Source organism: Thermobia domestica, chromosome 13, assembly GCF_964235325.1.
Source record: "Thermobia domestica chromosome 13, izTheDome1.hap1.1, whole genome shotgun sequence".
Classification (NCBI taxonomy): domain Eukaryota; kingdom Metazoa; phylum Arthropoda; class Insecta; order Zygentoma; family Lepismatidae; genus Thermobia; species Thermobia domestica.
In genome coordinates, this window is record NC_137466.1 from 11826354 (window position 1) to 11846802 (window position 20449).

General features: G+C 34.1%; 1 protein-coding gene across 1 annotated transcript in view; it reads right to left on the reverse strand.

Annotated features, from left to right (window-relative positions):
* LOC145667496 (inactive pancreatic lipase-related protein 1-like) overlaps positions 1 to 20449 on the reverse strand; it is a 189379-nt gene that overhangs the window by 37329 nt on the left and 131601 nt on the right. Inside the window, exons 4-5 of the mRNA XM_081734972.1 lie at positions 17708 to 17824; positions 3413 to 3559 (exon numbers count right to left, since the gene is read on the reverse strand). Coding sequence (XP_081591098.1) covers positions 3413 to 3559; positions 17708 to 17824 — 264 coding nt within the window. The remainder of the gene's footprint in view (positions 1 to 3412; positions 3560 to 17707; positions 17825 to 20449) is intronic.

Sequence of the window (20449 nt, forward strand, 5' to 3'; positions counted from 1 at the left end):
AGTGAGACTAGCTCTGCTGATAGACGAAGTTTGGAGCTCATGGTTACTTTATCAGAATTAAGGTAGCTACAGTGGCTAACTGTACATTCCCACGCTGCTGTAGAACAAGGCTCCTTCAGAAAAGCAAGCTTTCTTAAAGTTTTTTTTTTCTGACAACTTCTCTGCCTCTACGAAGAGCAAACTAGCGTATGTATGAAACTCAAAATGTTCTATCTTCTCCATTATTGTATTTAAATTAAATTGAAATATCTCTGTCCCAGTATGATGTCCAGTCCTGTCGTTAATCTACTTTTATTCAAATACACTAAACAAACAATATATATATGAAATACAAATAAGTCATCTGCTCCCGCTGCTACGTATGCAAATCGAATAAAATAAATATGTAAATTCACCTAATTAAACGATTAAATATTCATAAAATAAAGCAAAAATTTGATGCGCAAATACTATATAAAAACACAGTTCATGTGCTGTTCACAATGTGCTGCATCAAGGTTTCATGGAAAAGGTACGCAACACGTACTACATATCATATTTCACGTTTTTGTTGTGTAAAATGCATATATTCTCGTGGGTTTTTCTTTTTTTCTTTCTTTTTTCTTAATGATTCAACCTTAAGGACAGGTTGAACTATCCGTAATTCACCTTCCGAAAGCCCACTTATGTGCAGTTCCTCGCTTAAATTGAAAAAAATTCAACGTTAAGGCAAGAAAGTTGTCTCTTTTTTTATATATAGGTATAAAAAAAATGGATTTAGTTTTTAGGCTAAGCATAGAGCTTATTTTTTTGCTGTAATTTAATTCATTATCAACATTTCCAATCATTTATCTTTCGCAAAAACAACACAGAAATAACCACGAGGAGGTGAGTACACTTCGAATTCCATCCTCCCTCCTTGTTTAATGGCCTTGTTCTGTACTCACTTACTTTCTTAACTTTTCTAGATGGCATCGTCATTTGTGAATCCAAGTATTGGTTTTCCTCGCAAAAAAGCAAGGCACAGCGTATCAATCCGTCGCGACTTGCCTCCTGGAACACTTTTGTTAGGCAAACAGTGGTGTACCACTGAGCAGTAACAGTCCTTTGTTCTTCAAATGGATCAGTTGCAACATGGCCAGATTTTTAGAAGAAAGTTGCGACCATCTTCTTCCCCACACTTCTCGGTCGCTTCACTTTCGTGGGTGGATGTTTGTGTCTGGAAAGATCCAAACTGTAGACTGGCGTTTATTTTCAGTGTGAAATTGATAGATCCAAGTCTCATCACCAGTAACAATGTCAGAGACGCGTCGAGAATTGCCTGCATCAAATCTTGCAAGCATTTCTTCACACCATTCCACACACATGCGCTTCTGCTTTTCGGTCAAAGTGTGAGGCACCCATCGAGATGAAACCTTCCTGAGCCAAAGTTGATCATTACGAATTTTTGTTTTGTTTTGTTACTACTGCTGTTACTCCAATTTTCACTGTAGATTCAATGTCCTTGAAAGTTGTTTGAGGATTTTCTCGAATCATTTGTTCCACAGCGGCAATGTTTTCATCTGACACAGCTCTTGCCGGACGTCCAGCTCTCTCTTCATCTTTAAGCGATGTTCAGCCTCTTCTGAATTCACCAAACCATCAAAAAATTGTAGCACGGGAAGGAGAATAGTCCCCAAATGCCCCCTGGAAAAGGTCATGGTTTTGTGTCTAGTTCAAACCACTTTTGAAATCGTAATGGATTATTGCCCGAAGATGTTCCCTTTCGAGTTCCATTCTAGACAACCGAATACTGCTCACATCAACAAACAAGTGAAGGCGATACGGCCACGCCGATAAGCGAGGCGAGTTGAAACTTGCTTCACTTCTGCGCCCTGGATTCCACTACCGAATGCAATTGTTGGAATTCAAATACTGTGCCACAACAATGTGTATCTCAAAATTTTCGTAGTGACCCTCGTATGCTTTGTCTTTCTTTATCGCAAGGAAATGCCAACATTTGGATCGAAAACAGACTATGCCATCCAGAAAAGTAAAGGAAGTAAGTGAGGACACAACAAGGGAATGGCAGAAAATTAAACAAGGCGGGATTGCAGAAATCTAAGTGGAGTCACCTTCTCTTGGGGAGTTCTGGGTTATTTTGGTCAAAGAGTAAATGATCGAGAATGTTGATAATGAATTAAATTACAGCGTAAAATATACTTTACTCTTAGGTTAAAAAAATAAATTATTTTTTATACAATCATACAAACAAGACAACAGTCTTGCCTTAACCATTGAAATTTGGCCAATTTAAGCGAAGAACTGCACATAAGTGGACTTTGGGATGGAGAATTACGTATAGTTCAAGCTATCCCTAAGGCTGAGTCGTAAAAAGGAAAAAAACGAGAATATATGTATTTTACACAGCCAAAAACGTGCAATATGTTACAGTGTAATGCGATTTGCATACCTTTTCCAAATGAAGTCGTTGACTAAAAATTCTTTAAACAATCTAACTAAAACACTTTGCCCAATAAAAGACACCCTTTAACCGCTTCGCCGATCCGATTTTAGAAAAAGTTTAAAATCTACCCACTCTAATATATATATATATATATATATATATATATATATATATATATATATATATATATATATATATATATATATATTCCAAAGTTTTTACATATATTAACGGTTATACGTCAATGCTATCTGTAATTCGCTTAAATTTCTTGGGTCTTTGTGCGAGAAAGAAGATCATTGACTTTATCACCGAAGTGTCCCGTGCCCCTCAAAATAGGATTGTATAGGTTTTGGAAACGAACTGGAAGGAGAAGAGCTTCTTCGCCTTTAATTCAATGCCCAATTCATTGCTATGATAAGCACTATTTGCAAACTTCCCTGTCTACCGCACGAAAATGGTGTGAGGCCTCGTCCTGTATCAGGTTTTCCTTTTAGATGGTGGAACAACCATTTCATGAGTATACCAAGGTATGACATTTCTGTGATGATAAATTATATGGAACTTGTGCGGATAAAGTGCCGTTTGGTGCTAAAATATAAAACCGTGTTAGAAACCGATCCTAAACTACTCAACAGTATCTGGAACTAAAAGGTCTGTAATTTTCTTTATAAACATGCTCTCATACCATGTTTACAGGAAATATTGAGACCCTGACAATAATTTATAATTACCCTGTATATTGACTCGTTATTTTATTAGGGAACAGAGAAATCACGAGATTTCATTCAAATGTGGTTCGTTTCGAGACTCTTGTTATATCTTGGCCTTGTGTTTTAAATAGAAAATGATTATTCTATAAAGAACACAAGAAAACATTATAGTCTATTAGGAGAAACTTTGAAACGTGGAACATTTAAAACACAGTGGTTAAGAATCTACTTAGATTTTTAATTCATCAAATATTCTTTACTATTTGATTCTTACTTGTAAAAATTTGATAAGGTGTGCTATTTCCAAGGCTACTACTCGGGTGTTAACAGCAGCTTGAACATACGGTGGTGAAGCCCCTTTCTTCCATCCAACAACAAACACATTACTTTCGGTTTCTTCAACTAATGTTCGTGCCATAATCTGGAAATAGGAACAATGAAATGAGATACAGAGTTATTATAAAATTTTGGAATTATATTGGTTATGGAGAATGACAATAATCAGAAGAAAACATTTCAAGTACAGAGACTCTTTATTATTCGGCCTAAAGGGCACTCCACATAACAGAAGAAACAGATACGTCTGAGTTCTATAATTATCCAATGCCAAAGACATCTGTACCCTTAAAAATATACTTTTTTATACCAAACCCCAGCTGATAATAATATTTTCTGTCTTCTTAGTGAGACCTGGTGCTTTATAATTGTTTATTGTGTACTGTAATGTACGTTCTAAAAATTACTTCGAAAGACGGAAGTTCAAAACACTAAGAATATAGTTCACATTTTAATACAAATTTTATGTTTAACTTAGTTGCAATCTGTTGCCTCTAATCGTCTGTACGAGTTCCTTTCTAAGTGTATTCGCTACACTCCATTTGTTTTTGTAACTGTATTCGCTACATGTAACCATTATCAGCCGACTATCAGAAAGTTGATAACTGTACTTATTACTTGCATTGTAATTCTAACCTAAATTCTGTAATTCTAATTTCTAAACATAACGTATCACGAGTATTGAAAAACATAAAACGTGTTCATTTGTAACAGACTTCAAAAATATTATAGAATAATTAGTGTCAACTTATAGATTATAACACTTAAGGATATAAGGCGTCCTGATTTAATCAGAACAATTTTTGTTTTGAAGTTATGTGCTGACAGTTATCTGAATACATTCTAAAATCGAGCTCTTCTAAAAAAAAAGATGAAGACATCCTCTTGTTTACTAGAGAAAATACTGATTATACCTATCATAAAATTAGAGGAAAAATCGTTTATCCAGAAAAAGAAAAGAAAGAGAAGAATGAAGTGGAATAGAATAGGAGAATGTGGTTTTTCTTATTATACAGTCAAATCTCTCCATAATGGGCAACAATGGGACATGAAGTTTTGTCCGATACTGAGAAATGTCCGTTAGAGAGAGGTTATAGGAATTTAAATTCTTACAACGATAATTGTATACAGCAATATACACTAAATACATTATATATGAGTGTAAATACGTAAATTACAATGTGAAAGTTCTCTATTTAGTACGTATTTGAATTACTGGGTAGAATGAAGGAGAAACTATTTCTGTTAAATAATATTATTGCTGGGAGATGTGTTAATATATTTGTATACTGCAAAAGGTAATGCGAATATGGGTAAATTTCTTCAGTACATGTTATCACCCTGTAAAGAAATCCATTAATTCACATACCACCTATACTAAAATTAAAAATAGGAACCAACTCATCGAGTAAACTGTTTTGTTTAGCGAAAAAGCCATACTTTTTCCTCTGCAATGGTAATAAAGATCATTAAGAAGTGCTCTCCGAGAATCCTCACAATGTCAGAATGGTTACGAAAGAAACGTGTGTGTGTGTTTGTGTACTGGCGCGGTATATTCGTTGGTGGAATTGATGAAAAGACAATCTATTTAGAATGCATATGATTATTGACCCTGCCTCAATCACAAAGAATATACTTTTAGAGAAAGTGAAAAAGAACCGGTAAGACTCCAACCCAGACTGGTTCCAGTATCGTAAGTAAAAGAAAAATGTTGCTTTTATAAAAACAAAGTAAGAAAGGAAACATTGCTCGTTGAAAATGTTATTGTAAAACAAACAATGCTTATTTTGTTATGTATGAAATTGTCGGGAAAGATGCAAGGCCCAGAGCAGGCCCGTGCTGGGATACTAATGAGGGCGGTGGACAAGTCTACTGAAAGGGCGCCCATACTAACTGGAACAGAGAGAGAGAGAGATTGACTGAAAGAAAGTATGGGTGCCATTTTATATCAAAATCATCACGAAATTTGTTTTAGTATTAACGTAAATAGCTAATTTGTGGAAACCTCGAATCGAAATCCTGTTTACTAGAGAAAAACTTTTTAGTTCCTGTAATAACATTTCTGTCAAATAAAAAGAAGCTAAATATACCAACAACTTAATATAGCTTATAACCTATGGACACAGAAGGTTCACTGCCGCGTTTACAAAAGCTCCATTGATTTCTGTCTTAAGCCAATAGTACCTAGTTTCTACTTTATATTTCAATCTCTGCGAGAACCATTTTAATATTGTCATCCCATCTGTGCCTCGGTCTTCCTAATTGTCGTTTTCCTATTTAGATTTCCAGTTAGAACTTCGAAAGCGTTTCTAATTTCTTCCATTCTGGCTACATGACCTGCCCATTTGAGCCTCCGAGACTTGATGGCCCTAACAATGTTTGGTAAACGTATAAATTATACACTTCCTCATTATGAAGTTTCCGTCATTCCCCATTCCCGTTCCTCTTGGAGTCCGAATATTGGTCTAAGAATCTTATTTTCAAATACCTTCAGTTTGCGATTTTCCCTCAGAGTCAATGATCATTTATCGCAACCATACAGCACAACAAGCATGATTATCGGTTTATATTTTAAGCTACAAATTCATCAATAGAATTCGCTACAACAAAAGATTTTTAACTGAATAATAATACGAAAGCACTGCTTTAAGTTGACATCAAATTTCTTAGTGATTATAGTTTTGGTCTGTTAATAATGATACTAGATATGTAAAGGTAACCACTTTGTCGAAAATAAATATTATTTAGTATTTTAACGCATCCATAAAATACAGTATTACGATCCCGACAAACTTCCATGAATTTAGTTTTCTCTGCATTTACTTCTAACCCCATATCCCTACAAGCGTTAATTAAGACTTCTGCATTCCTTTCTATTGTTCTATCATCCCCTATTAAATTTACATCATCAGCGTACGCCATAACCTTGTAAATACAATTCAGCTCTAGGGCCTGATTGCTGTTTTTGATTTTCCTTATAGTGTTCTCCAGAACAAAGTTAAATAATAATGGCGACAACGCATCTCTTTGTTTCAGGCCATTCTCGACGTGAAAGCTCGTAGACAAAAATTTTGCTGCCGGGACTTTACTTTGGGATTCATTTAAACATATCTTAATTAATCTACTCGTATCAGTATTCCAAATTCTGTAAGCATGTACAATGTTTCCCTCCTACCATAGTCTATGACAGGATATTGTATTGCCGTTTCTTTTCAAGTATTAGTCGAATGGTAAATATCTGATCGATAGTTGATCGATTTTACCTATATCCGCTCTGATAATCTCCAATAATTTCATCTGCGTATGGAGGCAATCTATCTAATAGAAAGTTTAAGAGGATTTATTGGATGTTGACTTAAGAGAAATGCCTCAATAATTATTAAATCAGTTTTGTTGCTTTTCTTCTGAACTGGAACAATGATTGATTCATTTCACTCTTGTGGTAATTCCTCCTTGTTCCAGATAAGGAGAATGTGTTTGTGTATCTTGCTCTACAATTTTTCTCCTGCAGCTAAAATTAAGTCAACCAGAGATGTCTACACCCGGAGATGTGTGTTTCTTTAGTTTTTTAATAGCGATTTCTATTTCTGTCTGGTAAGGTTCTGGAATATAAGGTTATGCACTATGCATTTCACTTTCTCTACGAACATTAGTTTTAGGCTATTGTTAATTAAATCGTGAAAGAAATATTTCCATCTATTTAAGATGCTATTCTGATCAGTGAGAACTGTTCTATTGGCTTTCTTTAATGTATAAGCACGACGCTGATAGCCTTTCTTAAGTTCTTTGATGCATTTATACATGTCCTGAATATTTTGGTTTTTACTATTATCTTCAAGTTAATTAATTTTAGCTTTCAAAACTCTCGTTTCTTTGTTCTAAAAGTTTTGGAAGTTTTCCGCCAGATGACAATGAAATTTTATGTGGTTTTTCGTTCGGATTTTGTAGCCAACGCTGTTTCTTCTGTTTTCTCTTCTTTGCTACTTTGGTGCATTCCTGGTTGAACCATGGTTTGTTCCTACGTCTTTCTGCGTGCCCCAATACTTTTTTGCTGAAATTTTAATGATATCTGTAATTTCAGCCAAGTATCCTGAACACTAGTGCACTCCGAACCTTCTAAAACCAAGAATCTATTCGACAATTCAATCTGGCTCTCCCCCTCACAGGACTCTCCTTTAATTTATTTAAATTAGACCGCTCCGTTTTCAGATATTGAATATTTCCTTTATTCGACGAGTCTATCTCTTATTATTGCTGTTACCAGGTGCTAATCATTATCACAATCAGCTCCTCTAGACGACCGAACATCAGTTGTGCTAGACTGTTTTCTTCTGTCTACTAAAACGTGATCAGTTTGATTATATGTTTTTCCGTCTGATGATGTCCATGTATATTTATGAATGTCGCGATGTGGAGTAAGGTTTCTCTATGCTGGAAAGTTCACGAGTCTAACGTCGTTGTCACAACCTTCCTTATGCAGGCATTTATTCTCTATAATCGATTTGGAAATACGCTTTCGTCCTACCTTCGCATTCAAACCGCCTAACAGAATTTTCATATGATATTGCGTGAGATGATCAAATACCCGTTCTATTCTTTCGTAATACCCGTTCTATTCTTTTATATCGTCATCCTTATTTTCTGTTGGGGCATCTCCATTTAAAACAATAATATTACACCACCTACCCTTAAGAGAAGTAAAAGAAAATCTATCATTAACAAATTCAACCCATGTAATTGCTGATATTATTCGTTTGTGAACGAAAAGCCCTGTTCCTAGTTGGTAATTTTTAATTCGTTCCCTGTAAAAGGACGTAAAATTTCCCGACTTGATTTCTCCATTTCCTTCTCATCTAACTTCCTGCTATCGCACTAGGTCCATCCTCTATTTCTAAATACATTCGTTTGCGCTTTTCTTATAGAGACTTCTAATATTCCATGTTCCAAATCTCATGTCAATTTTACTTTGCTGAGTTCGTGCCAAGTTATCAGTTCAGATCCGAGGATTCTGCGAATATATCTAAACAAGCCTCTCTTTACAGGATGAGATTGTTAGTCCCACACCAAATCCCCAAGCTGGAGGATCACCCCTTTTCGTCTGTCCGCGACTGCTTATTCAAGTATGTTCGCAGCTAACCTCTATATCTAGAGGCTTTCTCCTCGATCCACAACCTGAGGGCGCGCCGTGGTGACAGGAAGACCACATTTCACGGAAATTAATATAGCTATATTTTAGAAATACAATAGGTACTGATAATCTGAACACTGCTTTAAAACACATAGAAACAGTCAATATGCTGGATATATGGATGCATTTTAAGACTGAAAGCTTCGATGCAGTGAAAATCGTAAATTAGAGACCATTGTCAATGTAGTATTTCATGAATGGGACATACGTTTGACTATCCGAACTATCTTAATGTATCACATTGTTTCGTTTCATATCTACATAACTTTATAATATTTTTGTAAGTGATTATACTTTTTACCTGTTTTCTGCCAATAGCAACTGTATGAATTTATAATATAAAACTGAAATACAAGAGAATAAAATTTAAAAAATATAATATGATATTTCGCAGGGCAACTTATGTAAAGGGCACCTGATATCTTTCACAGGTTCTTTATTAACAAATTGAATTTATTAAACAAAGCTGATACACAGGATAACTAAAACTACTTATCTATAATGTGATGTTTCGTAGGGCGCCTTATGTAAAGGGTGCACTGTACCTTTCACGGGTTCTTTACCAACAGTAACTGAATGTATTTATCGTACAGAACTGTGGTATGCAGAAGAGTGAATAAAATCGTTCATCTTTGATGTGGTTTTGCAAGGGCGCCTAATGTACCTTTCACGGGTTCTTTACCAATGAAAATGTAAGAATTTATTACTAAAAACTTGTACCTTTATTTATACTGTGATGTTTTGGAGGGCGCACCGGGACACGTCCCGGTGTCCCGGTGGGCCAGCACGGGCCTGGCCCAGAGGACAAAATACTAAATCTGTTAGAGAAGGGAAGACTTTTCGCATACAATTCCTGGCCCTACGACTGTGCCTGCATGAATGCTATTGCTTATTTAAGGTTTTCTAGGATTCCCACCAGAACGCAGTTTGTTACGGGCAAAAAGAAAAAGAAAAAGAAAAAGAATTTCAAGTTCAGCTTCAAGCTGTTCTGTTTGATATTCACAAGGTCTAGAATCATGATGATACAATTGTGGGGAAAATACTTTTCTGTCTACTGTAGTATATCTCAGAACCGAGAACAATTCCTGTCTGTTATGAAGAGGTTATTGAAACGTTTGGGAGGAGGAACTTTCCGCGCCCGTATCTTAGAGTGTTCTTAATAGAGAGGGTTTAAGAGAGTCCCGTAAGAAAACATATTTTAGCCGGGACAAAATCTGTAAGTATTATAGAAGTGTACGTTGTTGAGATGTGTCGGTTAAGGGGGTTTAACTGTATAATCATTACGGATTTCCGGATAGTAAGGACAAACTAAAAACAGAATTCTCAGATTTTACCATTTTTAGAGGAGATACAAGATATTGTGATATTCACATTTACATATAAGAAATACGTGTATAATTTCACAACGTAAGACCGAGTGAAAGTGTCAGTTAGAAATGAACTGTTCTATTTTCTTTCTGAATAAGGAGTTACAGATAGATTTGAGCTGTTAGCACTGTGTGAGAAATTAACTCCTCCTAAGTAAAAACTTTTTATTATCATTAATTTACAAAATAATTATAATGATTTAAAACTTCTCAGGATTATTATTTCTTCTATTCATTGAGAAACGGTTGAACTTATTTTACAGGGATAATAAAAATGTATAATGTAAAACGTTCTAGAAAAATTTTACACTTACGGGAAACCGAAAATCTGACAACCCTTTCTCAACATAGTGAGGTCATCCTTACTATACGTAGAGACATTAGAAATTTGTTAACTTATTCACTTGAAGTGAAATATATAAGTGAATAAGTTAACAAATTTCTAATGTCTCTAGGTATAGTAAGGATGACCTCACTATGTTGAGAAAGGGTTGCCAGATTTTCGTTTTCCCGTAAGTGTAAATTTTTTCTACATCCGAGTTATTATTTCTTTTTAAACTTCAACTTTAGAACTGAAATCGAGATGGAAGTACTTATCTTTACACAACAAAGTACCAATACAAGGACTTGAGTTAAAAATTTTTATTTGGTATCAAAGGAAGGCCACACAATTGAGAAGTTTTTTTTTTTCACATTTCATGCGCATTGTCCATCATTCTCCTAAAATCGATCGTCTATTCTTGATGTCTCCCGTCCAGTAACTTGTCAAATAGATGTTAATAGTATGACCGCCGACGATCACAATTCTCATCACTAATTCTTCAAACTACGCTGAAAGGATAATTCAAGAGTGCTACTACATATTATTAACAGGAATCTTGATGCCTGAAATTTTTCCGTTTCAGGGTATTTGTGCTGTGTAGGTCGGTACATATAAGAATATATATGCTTCCTGACTCCTTCAGATTGTTGCTTTTCTTAGAATTATTCATTTTATAAGAAAAAACAATAATAAAAAAGGTTCATCAATGTATCGAAAATATAGAAACCTTTGAATTCCATGTACACATTCAAATTACAATGGATTTTCATTTAATTCCCTGATTGACATTGCACAAAATAAATAGGGACGATTCACATATTCGTTTATGTTCTCACCAAACTTCGTCAGTCTTGCATCTATGCAGTTTCTAACGTTGTATTCTTTCGTGAAGGCAGTCTTGGTACGATCGCTTATTCAGGAATACAATGCAATTCCTTCGTTGTATTTCTCTGAATATTTTCAAATTGTTGCATATTAAATGTCGGTTTCAGGGGAAGGAACACGAAACGTTGCACGTAAATATACATTTGGTGACTAGGGGATGTGTACAACGAGAATGTTGTTTTCCGCCATGAACTTCAGACACCATTTCTGAAGTTTAAGACGGGGAACTAATGATGCAAAAGCCGCTACCCACATGTAGAATTGCCTGGCTCTTTGGGAAAGGAATCGCATATAATATAACCAAGTGGATTGAGTTATGAACAATTTACCACAAGAATACATTCGTGATAGACATTTTCGAACACTAATGAAAGAAGAAAAACAGTTATAATTTCACCAGAGATGAAACTTGTAGTCTGGATTTCCTGGATTCTAATGATACAGGTGATTTCAATTAGGGTGGTACAGTGAAACCTCTCTTTAGCGGAATCGAGCGGGACTTGCAAAAATTTCCGTTAAAGTCAGGTTTCCGCTTAGTGGAGGTAGACCTTTCCTTTCTTTAAAAAAATACATGCTTATAAAGGGGCATACTGGGAAAATATATTGCTGTACGTACATTGTTCGATTACAGTACTTCTTTCTTCTACGAATAAATACACAAAAAAATTAAAATGAATACAAAATATGCTATGCACACGTTTTATTTATTTTTCTAATAGCCAAGCAGGGTCCTCTGTGTACATTGCTACTTGGCTGCTTGATTTTCCGCATACACTTTAGCCTGAGAAATTATACTAAGTGAATCAGAATCATTTTTTCGTAAGGCAAATTTTTGCAGTTCCTTTAAACTTCTAAGAGAATCTTGACATGTATTTATTCTACACTCTTCTTGGAACTCGGTATCGTATTCCTCTTCTTCCCCTATCTCGTTTTCTTCTTTCCGACATTCCGTATGATTCTTGATTAAGTTGCGGGGATTAAGGACAATTTGTGGGGGTCAATATGAGTAGTGGTTGGGGAAGGTCAACACTGTCCAGAAATATTTAACAAAAGAACGAACATTTTATCGCAGACAGTGTAATGTATATGTCTCACAGAATGTCTAAACATCTTTTAAAAGCTGTAGTCCGGAACTCAGAATTTTCCGTTAAATGTTTATTTTTCTTTCCGTTGTCCGCGTAACACAGTTTCCGCTTAATGAAAGGAGTTTTACACGTTTTGTTCTCCAAAATTCATGGGACCGTGAAATATTTCCGTTTAAGACAGTTTTCCGTTTAATAAAGGGTTCGTTGAAGACAGGTTTTACTGTATTACTAGGATTTTGAGGTCGTGCCTGTAAACTCATGATTCATTATTATTGATGATACTGCCCACGATTGTCGAGCCTTGGTCGCTAACTCCTCCACATTGCAACTGACGGTGACACGAGTGTTCATTTGATCATATTTAAATTTTTTCAGCAAGAATTTGGTCCATACACTCGCACCTCTGGGTTTTCATGTAAGAATTCGTTACATTAATTCTACGTGTGTGTAGTAGGGTTAGTGTCATTACAGTTCCCCGTGTTACACTTCAGGAATATAGTTCGAATTATGGTGGAAATCAACATCCCGTCGGACACATCTCCCTAGTCGAAAGATATACATGCGTGCGAATTTTTGTGTTCCCTACACTGAAATCCACAATCAATGTGCAACAATTTGATAATGTTAAAAAAAGCGCAATGAAGGTGCTTCAATAGACATTCGTTCCAAGTGTGTATTTTTAGATACTGGGATGGTGTCTTCATTATCATTATTAAAATTTACCAAAAAAAGCTTTTTACTTCGAGCTTTTTGATTCTTTAATCCTGCAGGCATTGTAGAACACGTTATGTAAGAATATTTCCACGACCATAGTTTGTCAGGGGGAAATACAGATGTTTATAGAACTCTAAAGAAAATCATGAAGCGACATACTCAGAACTCTATTGTGAATGGCGTGAAACATTTCGTCAAAATTTGCCTATAATGCCAGAGGTTTAGGGATAATAATCGAAAGAAAATGGGTCCTTTATCATCGAAAAGTAGGTGAGAATCATATGTTGGACATTGTCGGCCCCATGCTTGTCTCAAATGGGTATAAATTTATATATAATTGCGTTGACAATGCTTCCAGATTTTTTTTTAAATGAGAACCTTAAACTCACGGGTAATTTCTAATGAGCTTTTACAAACATTCAGTAGAAGTGATGTTCCGAAAACAATTGGCTTCCTGACAATGCTACTGTTTTTGTTTCACAGCAATTTAAGTACTTTCTATTTAGTCTTGATATTCAGCATGAGGTTTGCTAGATGGCGTAGAATGTTATACACAATAGAGCGTTATGCTCTTTAATTATTTCAATTTAAATTTAAAATACAATTTCACTTTTAGACAATTTAGTGTATTGTAATTTTTATAGTGTTTTACATAATATTTTGTATGTTCTACGTTTCTGACTTCCTTCTTATTTAGCAAAATAATGTGGAAACAGAATTAATTGAAACAGGCCAATTCGTACATTTTGGAACGGGCCATCTTCTACAATTATATCAACAAAAAATTTGAAAATTATTATAGTTAAGTAGTCAACTGGGCTATAGTGCTGTGACTTGTATAAAATCTCCCGCAAGGGAAATGAATAGAATAGACATTCAGCATAGAGCTCCATAATAGAGGCTAATATTTCCGTACGTTTTGTCAAGACCCTTACGCATTCATTGAGAGCTTTTACCTCAAATAAGCAAACTGGATGGTCTAAGTTCGTTGCTGGGATTCAGTTTTCTCTGAATTTATATGGGCACTTAGGGCTCAAATCCGTTTTAGTGGAACTGTTTTACGGACTCCACTTTCAACCGCTTTGGAAATTCCTTGGTGGATGAACAGCCCAGACTTGGATCCTTTTGATAAAAATAAGACCTGAAAATATGCCCTAGATAATATGGAGAAAGTCTGGTGCAGGAGGAAAAAGATGCTAAGTTAAGAAATGTCATTGTGGTTAAGACTATTGATGAAATCTTAATTAAAACTCTCATTACTGTTTGGCAGATAAAGTTTCGAGATCTTTGTGTGGCAAGTGAGAGGGTCCTTATGTTATAAGAAGGTTTTTGACTGCAAATACTGATCTTATCTCTGACCTAGATGATAGTGACAATTGTTATAAACCTGTCTGAAATAAAGAAATGTTATTCTGTAAGAAATAATTATTGAGAATCATTACTCATTAATTTATATCAATTCAAACTTTAAAAACTGAAAATGTAAAAATCTTGAAACTCTTAATACTATGAACATTTTTGAAAATTTTGATAAGCTTGAAGACTTTGTGAATTTAATTGTGAATTTATTTATATTTACAATTTGTGTGTTTATTCTATAGAATTGATACTCATGACTTTAATTTGAAATTAAAAGTTCAGAATCTGTTAGGTGTAGTTTTAAGCCAAATTTTATTGTGAAATTTGGCAAAAAAATCAAGTGTTTAATGTATGAAAATATATTTACTGCTGTTTAAAAATTGAGAATTCTCAAAATATTCTTAAAAATGGAAAATGTAAATTGACTAGTCAAAAGTAACCAAAGAGTTATTTTATAATTTTTAAAGCAATCTACATGTTTACAGTAACTAATATGTATTTTTATTTTCCTTGTGAGTTTTTCAGATACGTATTATTTTGGAACTAAATAAGAAAAAATTGCTGGGAAATTTTCTTAGAAACCATCGGGGGATGACAGTGACACTATTGTTTGTCGTCACAATGAGTTATCATGGACTTTTATACCTTTTCAAAATTTCTAACAGACGTTGGTGATATCCAGCTGTTGCGTTTCTACAAAAGCGACTTTTTATTGGAAGAGTGTGAGAGACTTGCAGTTATTAGCATGAAATAGGCTAATTTTTATTATTTTGTGAAATGTTTAACAAAAGCTATTTTCTGATTATTTTTTAAAGAAAGAAAGAAGCAAAATGAAAGACAGTAATATTTAAAAATAACGATGTACACTCATGTACAAAATGATTTTCGCATATCTATAACTACCTACTTGTAAGAATATATTTTGATAATGATTTTGCAGGATACTTTTAGTATTGTTACTATGTGTATAATCAGGAAATGTATATTTGTGGTAAATGTCATAAGAAAATAATTATAAATACGAAAATTGAAATGAGTAAAACAAATTGTTGCTACATGGACAAGAAAGTTTTATTTTCGTTTTATTGTTCTTATCTACTGCTCTTTTGATATGAAATTTGCCACATACATGTCTTTATCGATTATACACGTACTAACATTATAAGAAATGTCGGGCGTTATCAAATTATATTCCTACAACAACATATGGATAGACATGCGACAATAATTTTGGACATGAATGTACATTCAATTATAATAGTGGTTCAGTTACAAAGAAATTTCTTTGTGATTACGTCAACAGTCAGCTCTTGTATATTTACTCGTCTCTATGTAGTTGGTTTTTGAGCCCTCCTCTAAAGGTTGAACAGAAGGAAGGTTTCGTTTGCTTAAGTGTATCTGGGTTTGTAACTGACACTATTTGTCTTATGGCAATCAGACAGCAATCCTTGTATCTGACACAACTTATGTTGGCGTATTGTTATTGGATTCGAATGGACATTTTAATTCATTTAGTTGATTTGCATGATTTTGTTTCTGAAAGTTGTATACAACAATAACCTAGAATTGCACTTGGATGCTTGCTGCATTTTAGTACGTGAATCTGCAGATCTTTGTGGAAAGGAAGATAATGAGGCCCAGTACCTTTTAGTATTACGGTAAGTGAAAAACATTATGTTTTTGTTGTTTCTTTCGCTTTTTGTTTGCTTATGGTCATTACGTTAAAATTATTTGCTCTCTTACTTTTGAGAATAAATATTTCTTTAAGCGTTTGATCAGTGGGATTAGGTGTCATAATAACATTTACACCCCACCACCAGTAGAAGTTTCACTTCAAGTTATTTACATTATATGTTGTTTGATTGGACAGAAAATTTCTGTGGCAGAATAGTTAGTGAGAATTCTAGATTGTCGTTTAAATTGTTTACTTTGCGTCTGATTTGCAATTTTGCTTCATTTCTTTGAATCAGTATTTTGAATGATGAAATTTGTCTGCTTTTCGATCCTGAAGTATGGGGTTCTAATTTGGTCAAATACAGTTAGTCAAACACCACTCACTGATTCAGCGACTATTATATTGAATAATAAAATAATTACTAAATCTTGGCAAAGAAACTGTTGAAATATTGAAAAGTTTTGTGAAAAGAGTAGTAAGGGAGTTAAACAAAGGTTTTTAAAAGAAGTTAATTTTGAAACCCACCAAATAAAAATTGTTCTTTACCGACTTTCTCTATATCGATTGCCTTTTGGTCTTAATTGATTATGTCGTCGTTTAATGTTTGTTTTGCTGCGATAATCCAATGGAAGCTAGTTGGCTGTTAAAAAAATCATAATTTGTATTTGAAACTAGATTATCTCAAAGTTAATTATATTTTATTACTTAATACAGTTGTTTGAATTCAAATATTTGCTTTTTTAAAGAATATTTGACTTAGTTAAGGAAAGTCTAAGTAAATATTTGACGAAAATTTTATAATTCAGTAACTGCTCGATACAGGCTGAACTTGATTATTCTACCATACAGACAGAGTTATTAAGTATTATTTGTTGAATTCAACTAATTTTTAGTATGAATTGCAATCGTTATATGTTTCGTTAGAAAAAGAAAATAAAAGTTTGTTGTATTTATTGTGCTTTATCTTTCGGAACAAATTTAATATCCAAATTAACTTAGTAAATTTTGAGAAAAAATCATATTTTTGTAGCGTTTAATAGAATTATCTGGAGATTAGTAATTAAGTTCAAGCTTAAATATTGGTTTCATAGATCTTGGATCGCGATGGAGCTACCTAAAGCACCCCAGCATATTGCGATTAGCCGAAGTGTTCAACTTGTTCGTGTAATCGTTTTATTTTACTTTTTCTAATGGTGAGCTGGTTGAACTTCAATAGATGATTATACTCTTTTGAGCGCCGGAGCGCTACAGTATATAGCAAGATGATTCGGTGGTAGGTAGGCATACCATTGTAAATAAAGCTTAAGCTTGGTCGAGGAGTTCATGGCCAATTTGACGTGCCAGATCTATGCGTGTTTGACATAGCGTTGACGGAGATGGTAGAGTTGTATCAGAAGGGTTGGAAATTACGCAAGACAATATATACTTTTACAATGTTACTATCTCATCAAAGTGCCCATTTTAGTGGTACGGCAATCAATTCCGAGGGTATGTCGTTGAGTACCTTTTGCGTATGTTTGTGATAAAAAAATCGATCATAAAGGAAAATGTATTTTGTTTTACATACGTTAAATTTGTTGATTCTATTTTGGAGAAACAAATTGTAAGGACAATGTGACTTGCTTTAGTAATACTTACAGGCATCCAAAACGACTGGGCGTCATTTAAGTATCCATGTACTACTATCTTTACAGGTTTCGTGCTGTCGAAGTCAATCTCCTGAAACGATTTGTTGTTGACCTCTATTTTGTGGTTCTACCTCAAGAAAACAATAAGAAAGATAGAATTCAAACTAAAGAAAGAAACAAAACTTAAAATAAAAGATCTTATACTCAATCACCTTGTTAGATTTGAATTAAGTGCGGCAAATTTTTAAAACATTATATAATTAGGGTTATATTTTGTGTCTCTTGATAAATTTGACAACTAAGATGAGTAAAATACGTGATGTTAAATATAAGTTTATATGATTTGTCTTAACGAATATTCATGTGACAGCGGATGTTATCCAACACTATGTGTGTTTTATTTTTGTATACTCAAGAATTTGTATAGAATGGATCAATGTGATGCGAAATGATTGAAGGCTAAGGGGAAGAACGAAGAAATGTCACAAAACTGCATTTACTAGAAAACGGCGTTCTAATATGGAAAACCGCGTAAAAAGAATAGGGTTAGTTAAATTTTTTGCCCGTTTTTAAATGGACATTTCTACATCTGCGCATGCATGACGTATACAGTCAAATAGTACCAATAGTCACCGACAGATAGGACAAAGCACCCGAAAAAGCACATACATGGATATTCCTTGTGTTTTTCCCTTACCTTTCATATGGGTGAACTATTTAATGTACTATTTCAGAATGAGCTATTTAATGAGTTAAATTGTATTCAATTTATTCATACAGTAGAGCGTCGATTATCCGAACGTCGGTGAACCGAACGACCGCTTAACCGAACTGTGTACTCGCTCGCACCTGTTACTCTGCCACCCTACCGTCCATCATCCCCCTCACTCCCAAACCAAGTTCCCCACAGTAGTCGCCGCACTGAGCCACCGCTGGCGGAACATTGCTTCTAATGGGGCCTTCATAAGGCGCTGCTGACCGGCCAAGCCGCCAGTCGCTGTGTTTCAACAATCAGCACACTTCTGTCGGTTTGGCACTGGCTGTAGAAGTACAGTCCAGTACAGTGCAGTACAGTACAGTACAGTTCGATTATCCGAACAAACCAGTTTTCCGAACACCCATGTCCCCCAATTACTTCGGATAATCGACGCCCTATTGTATTTCCTTAATATGTGGTTTACTTATAATAATAGAGCTGAAGAGGAATTATTCACTGATGCATACGAACCTATATTTCTAAGTCTGAAATCAAACAACAATTCAGTAGATCCACAGGGCTAGAATTCAGTGGTGCGGGAAACACTTTCTTCGATCCCAGGTTAGATTCAAGTTGCAATATCTATATGTGTTATCCATATCTATCTATCTACTAAAAATTTCTTACCTAAGTCTTATTCGAAAGGTATCTGGTTTATCTGATTGTTAACCATGTGTTGAATTATCAAGTAATTTGCTAGTTTTGGCAAGGAATGTAATTTGTACCGATGCTTCTATGTGTTTTAGAAGACAACAAATTCCTTTATCACCATACCTTAAATGATCCAAAGCACCTCGTCATCGCACACACATAGTATATATATATATATATATATATATATATATATATATATATGCTGAAGCACACAGAATATTGATAATTTTTACAGTTATTGGGAATTAATAACTTTCTTTATTGTGTATTAACTGATATAAAATTTAATTTTTAATTTTTTTTGCATCATATGAAATCTTTATAATGTATATTATAGAAACTCTGAGTTGTAAACATTGCATAGATTATTTTCAGATGCAATGATTTCACATGTATAATCTATCCATAGAAATAAAAAATGAAATCTCTTTCTCTCTCTCTCTCTCTCTCTCTCTCTCTCTCTCTATATATATATATATATATATATATATATATATATATATATATATATATATATATATATATATATATATATATACAGAGTGTGTGTGAGAGAGTGTTTCGAAGGAAGACAATGGTAGGCACCACTTCGGGTTAAATTGAGTTATTAAGTGGAATGGATTAGAATTAAAGAAAAGTATGTAGGTAGTTTCATTTTGTAAATGTATCTGCAGAAGGCAAGGGAAAATTGTTTAGTATGTGTCACTACATTCCATTGAATGTTAATATTGAACTTTCGTTTCCAGTTTACTGGAAACGTAGATAATTTGACACACCATTCCCTTCCCCAAGGCATTTACATATATATATATATATATATATATATATATATATATATATATATATATATATATATATATATATATATATTGATATATAGATATATATAGAGAGAGAGAGAGTTTATAATTGACTTCAAATCCCTGGGGTTACATTGAAAGTGATCAAAATATACGCTTAAAAAGTATACATGCATATTAAAAGAATCATTGTAATAGTTTTGCAAGCTCTGGCCATACTGTTAAACAACATTGAGTAGGGATTTAATTAACGCAAGAAATGATTTAGTAACCTCTAACTTCTAAAAAAAGATCTACAATGCAAGCTCAAATCTATGTAATCTGAGGCCAACTTTCGAGTTAAGTTTAGTTACAGTATCTGATGTTTCAACGTATAATTTTGTGAGGATAGAGTTCGAGTTTACCTTTACTCATGTTAACTGGTCGGTGAATAAAATAAGAGAATCCATTGAACTCGAAACCAGTTGATGAGAATTAAGCGTATTCATTTTTCATAATTGACAAATAGATTCGATCATTTAAGGAGCGAAAAGAGAGTATG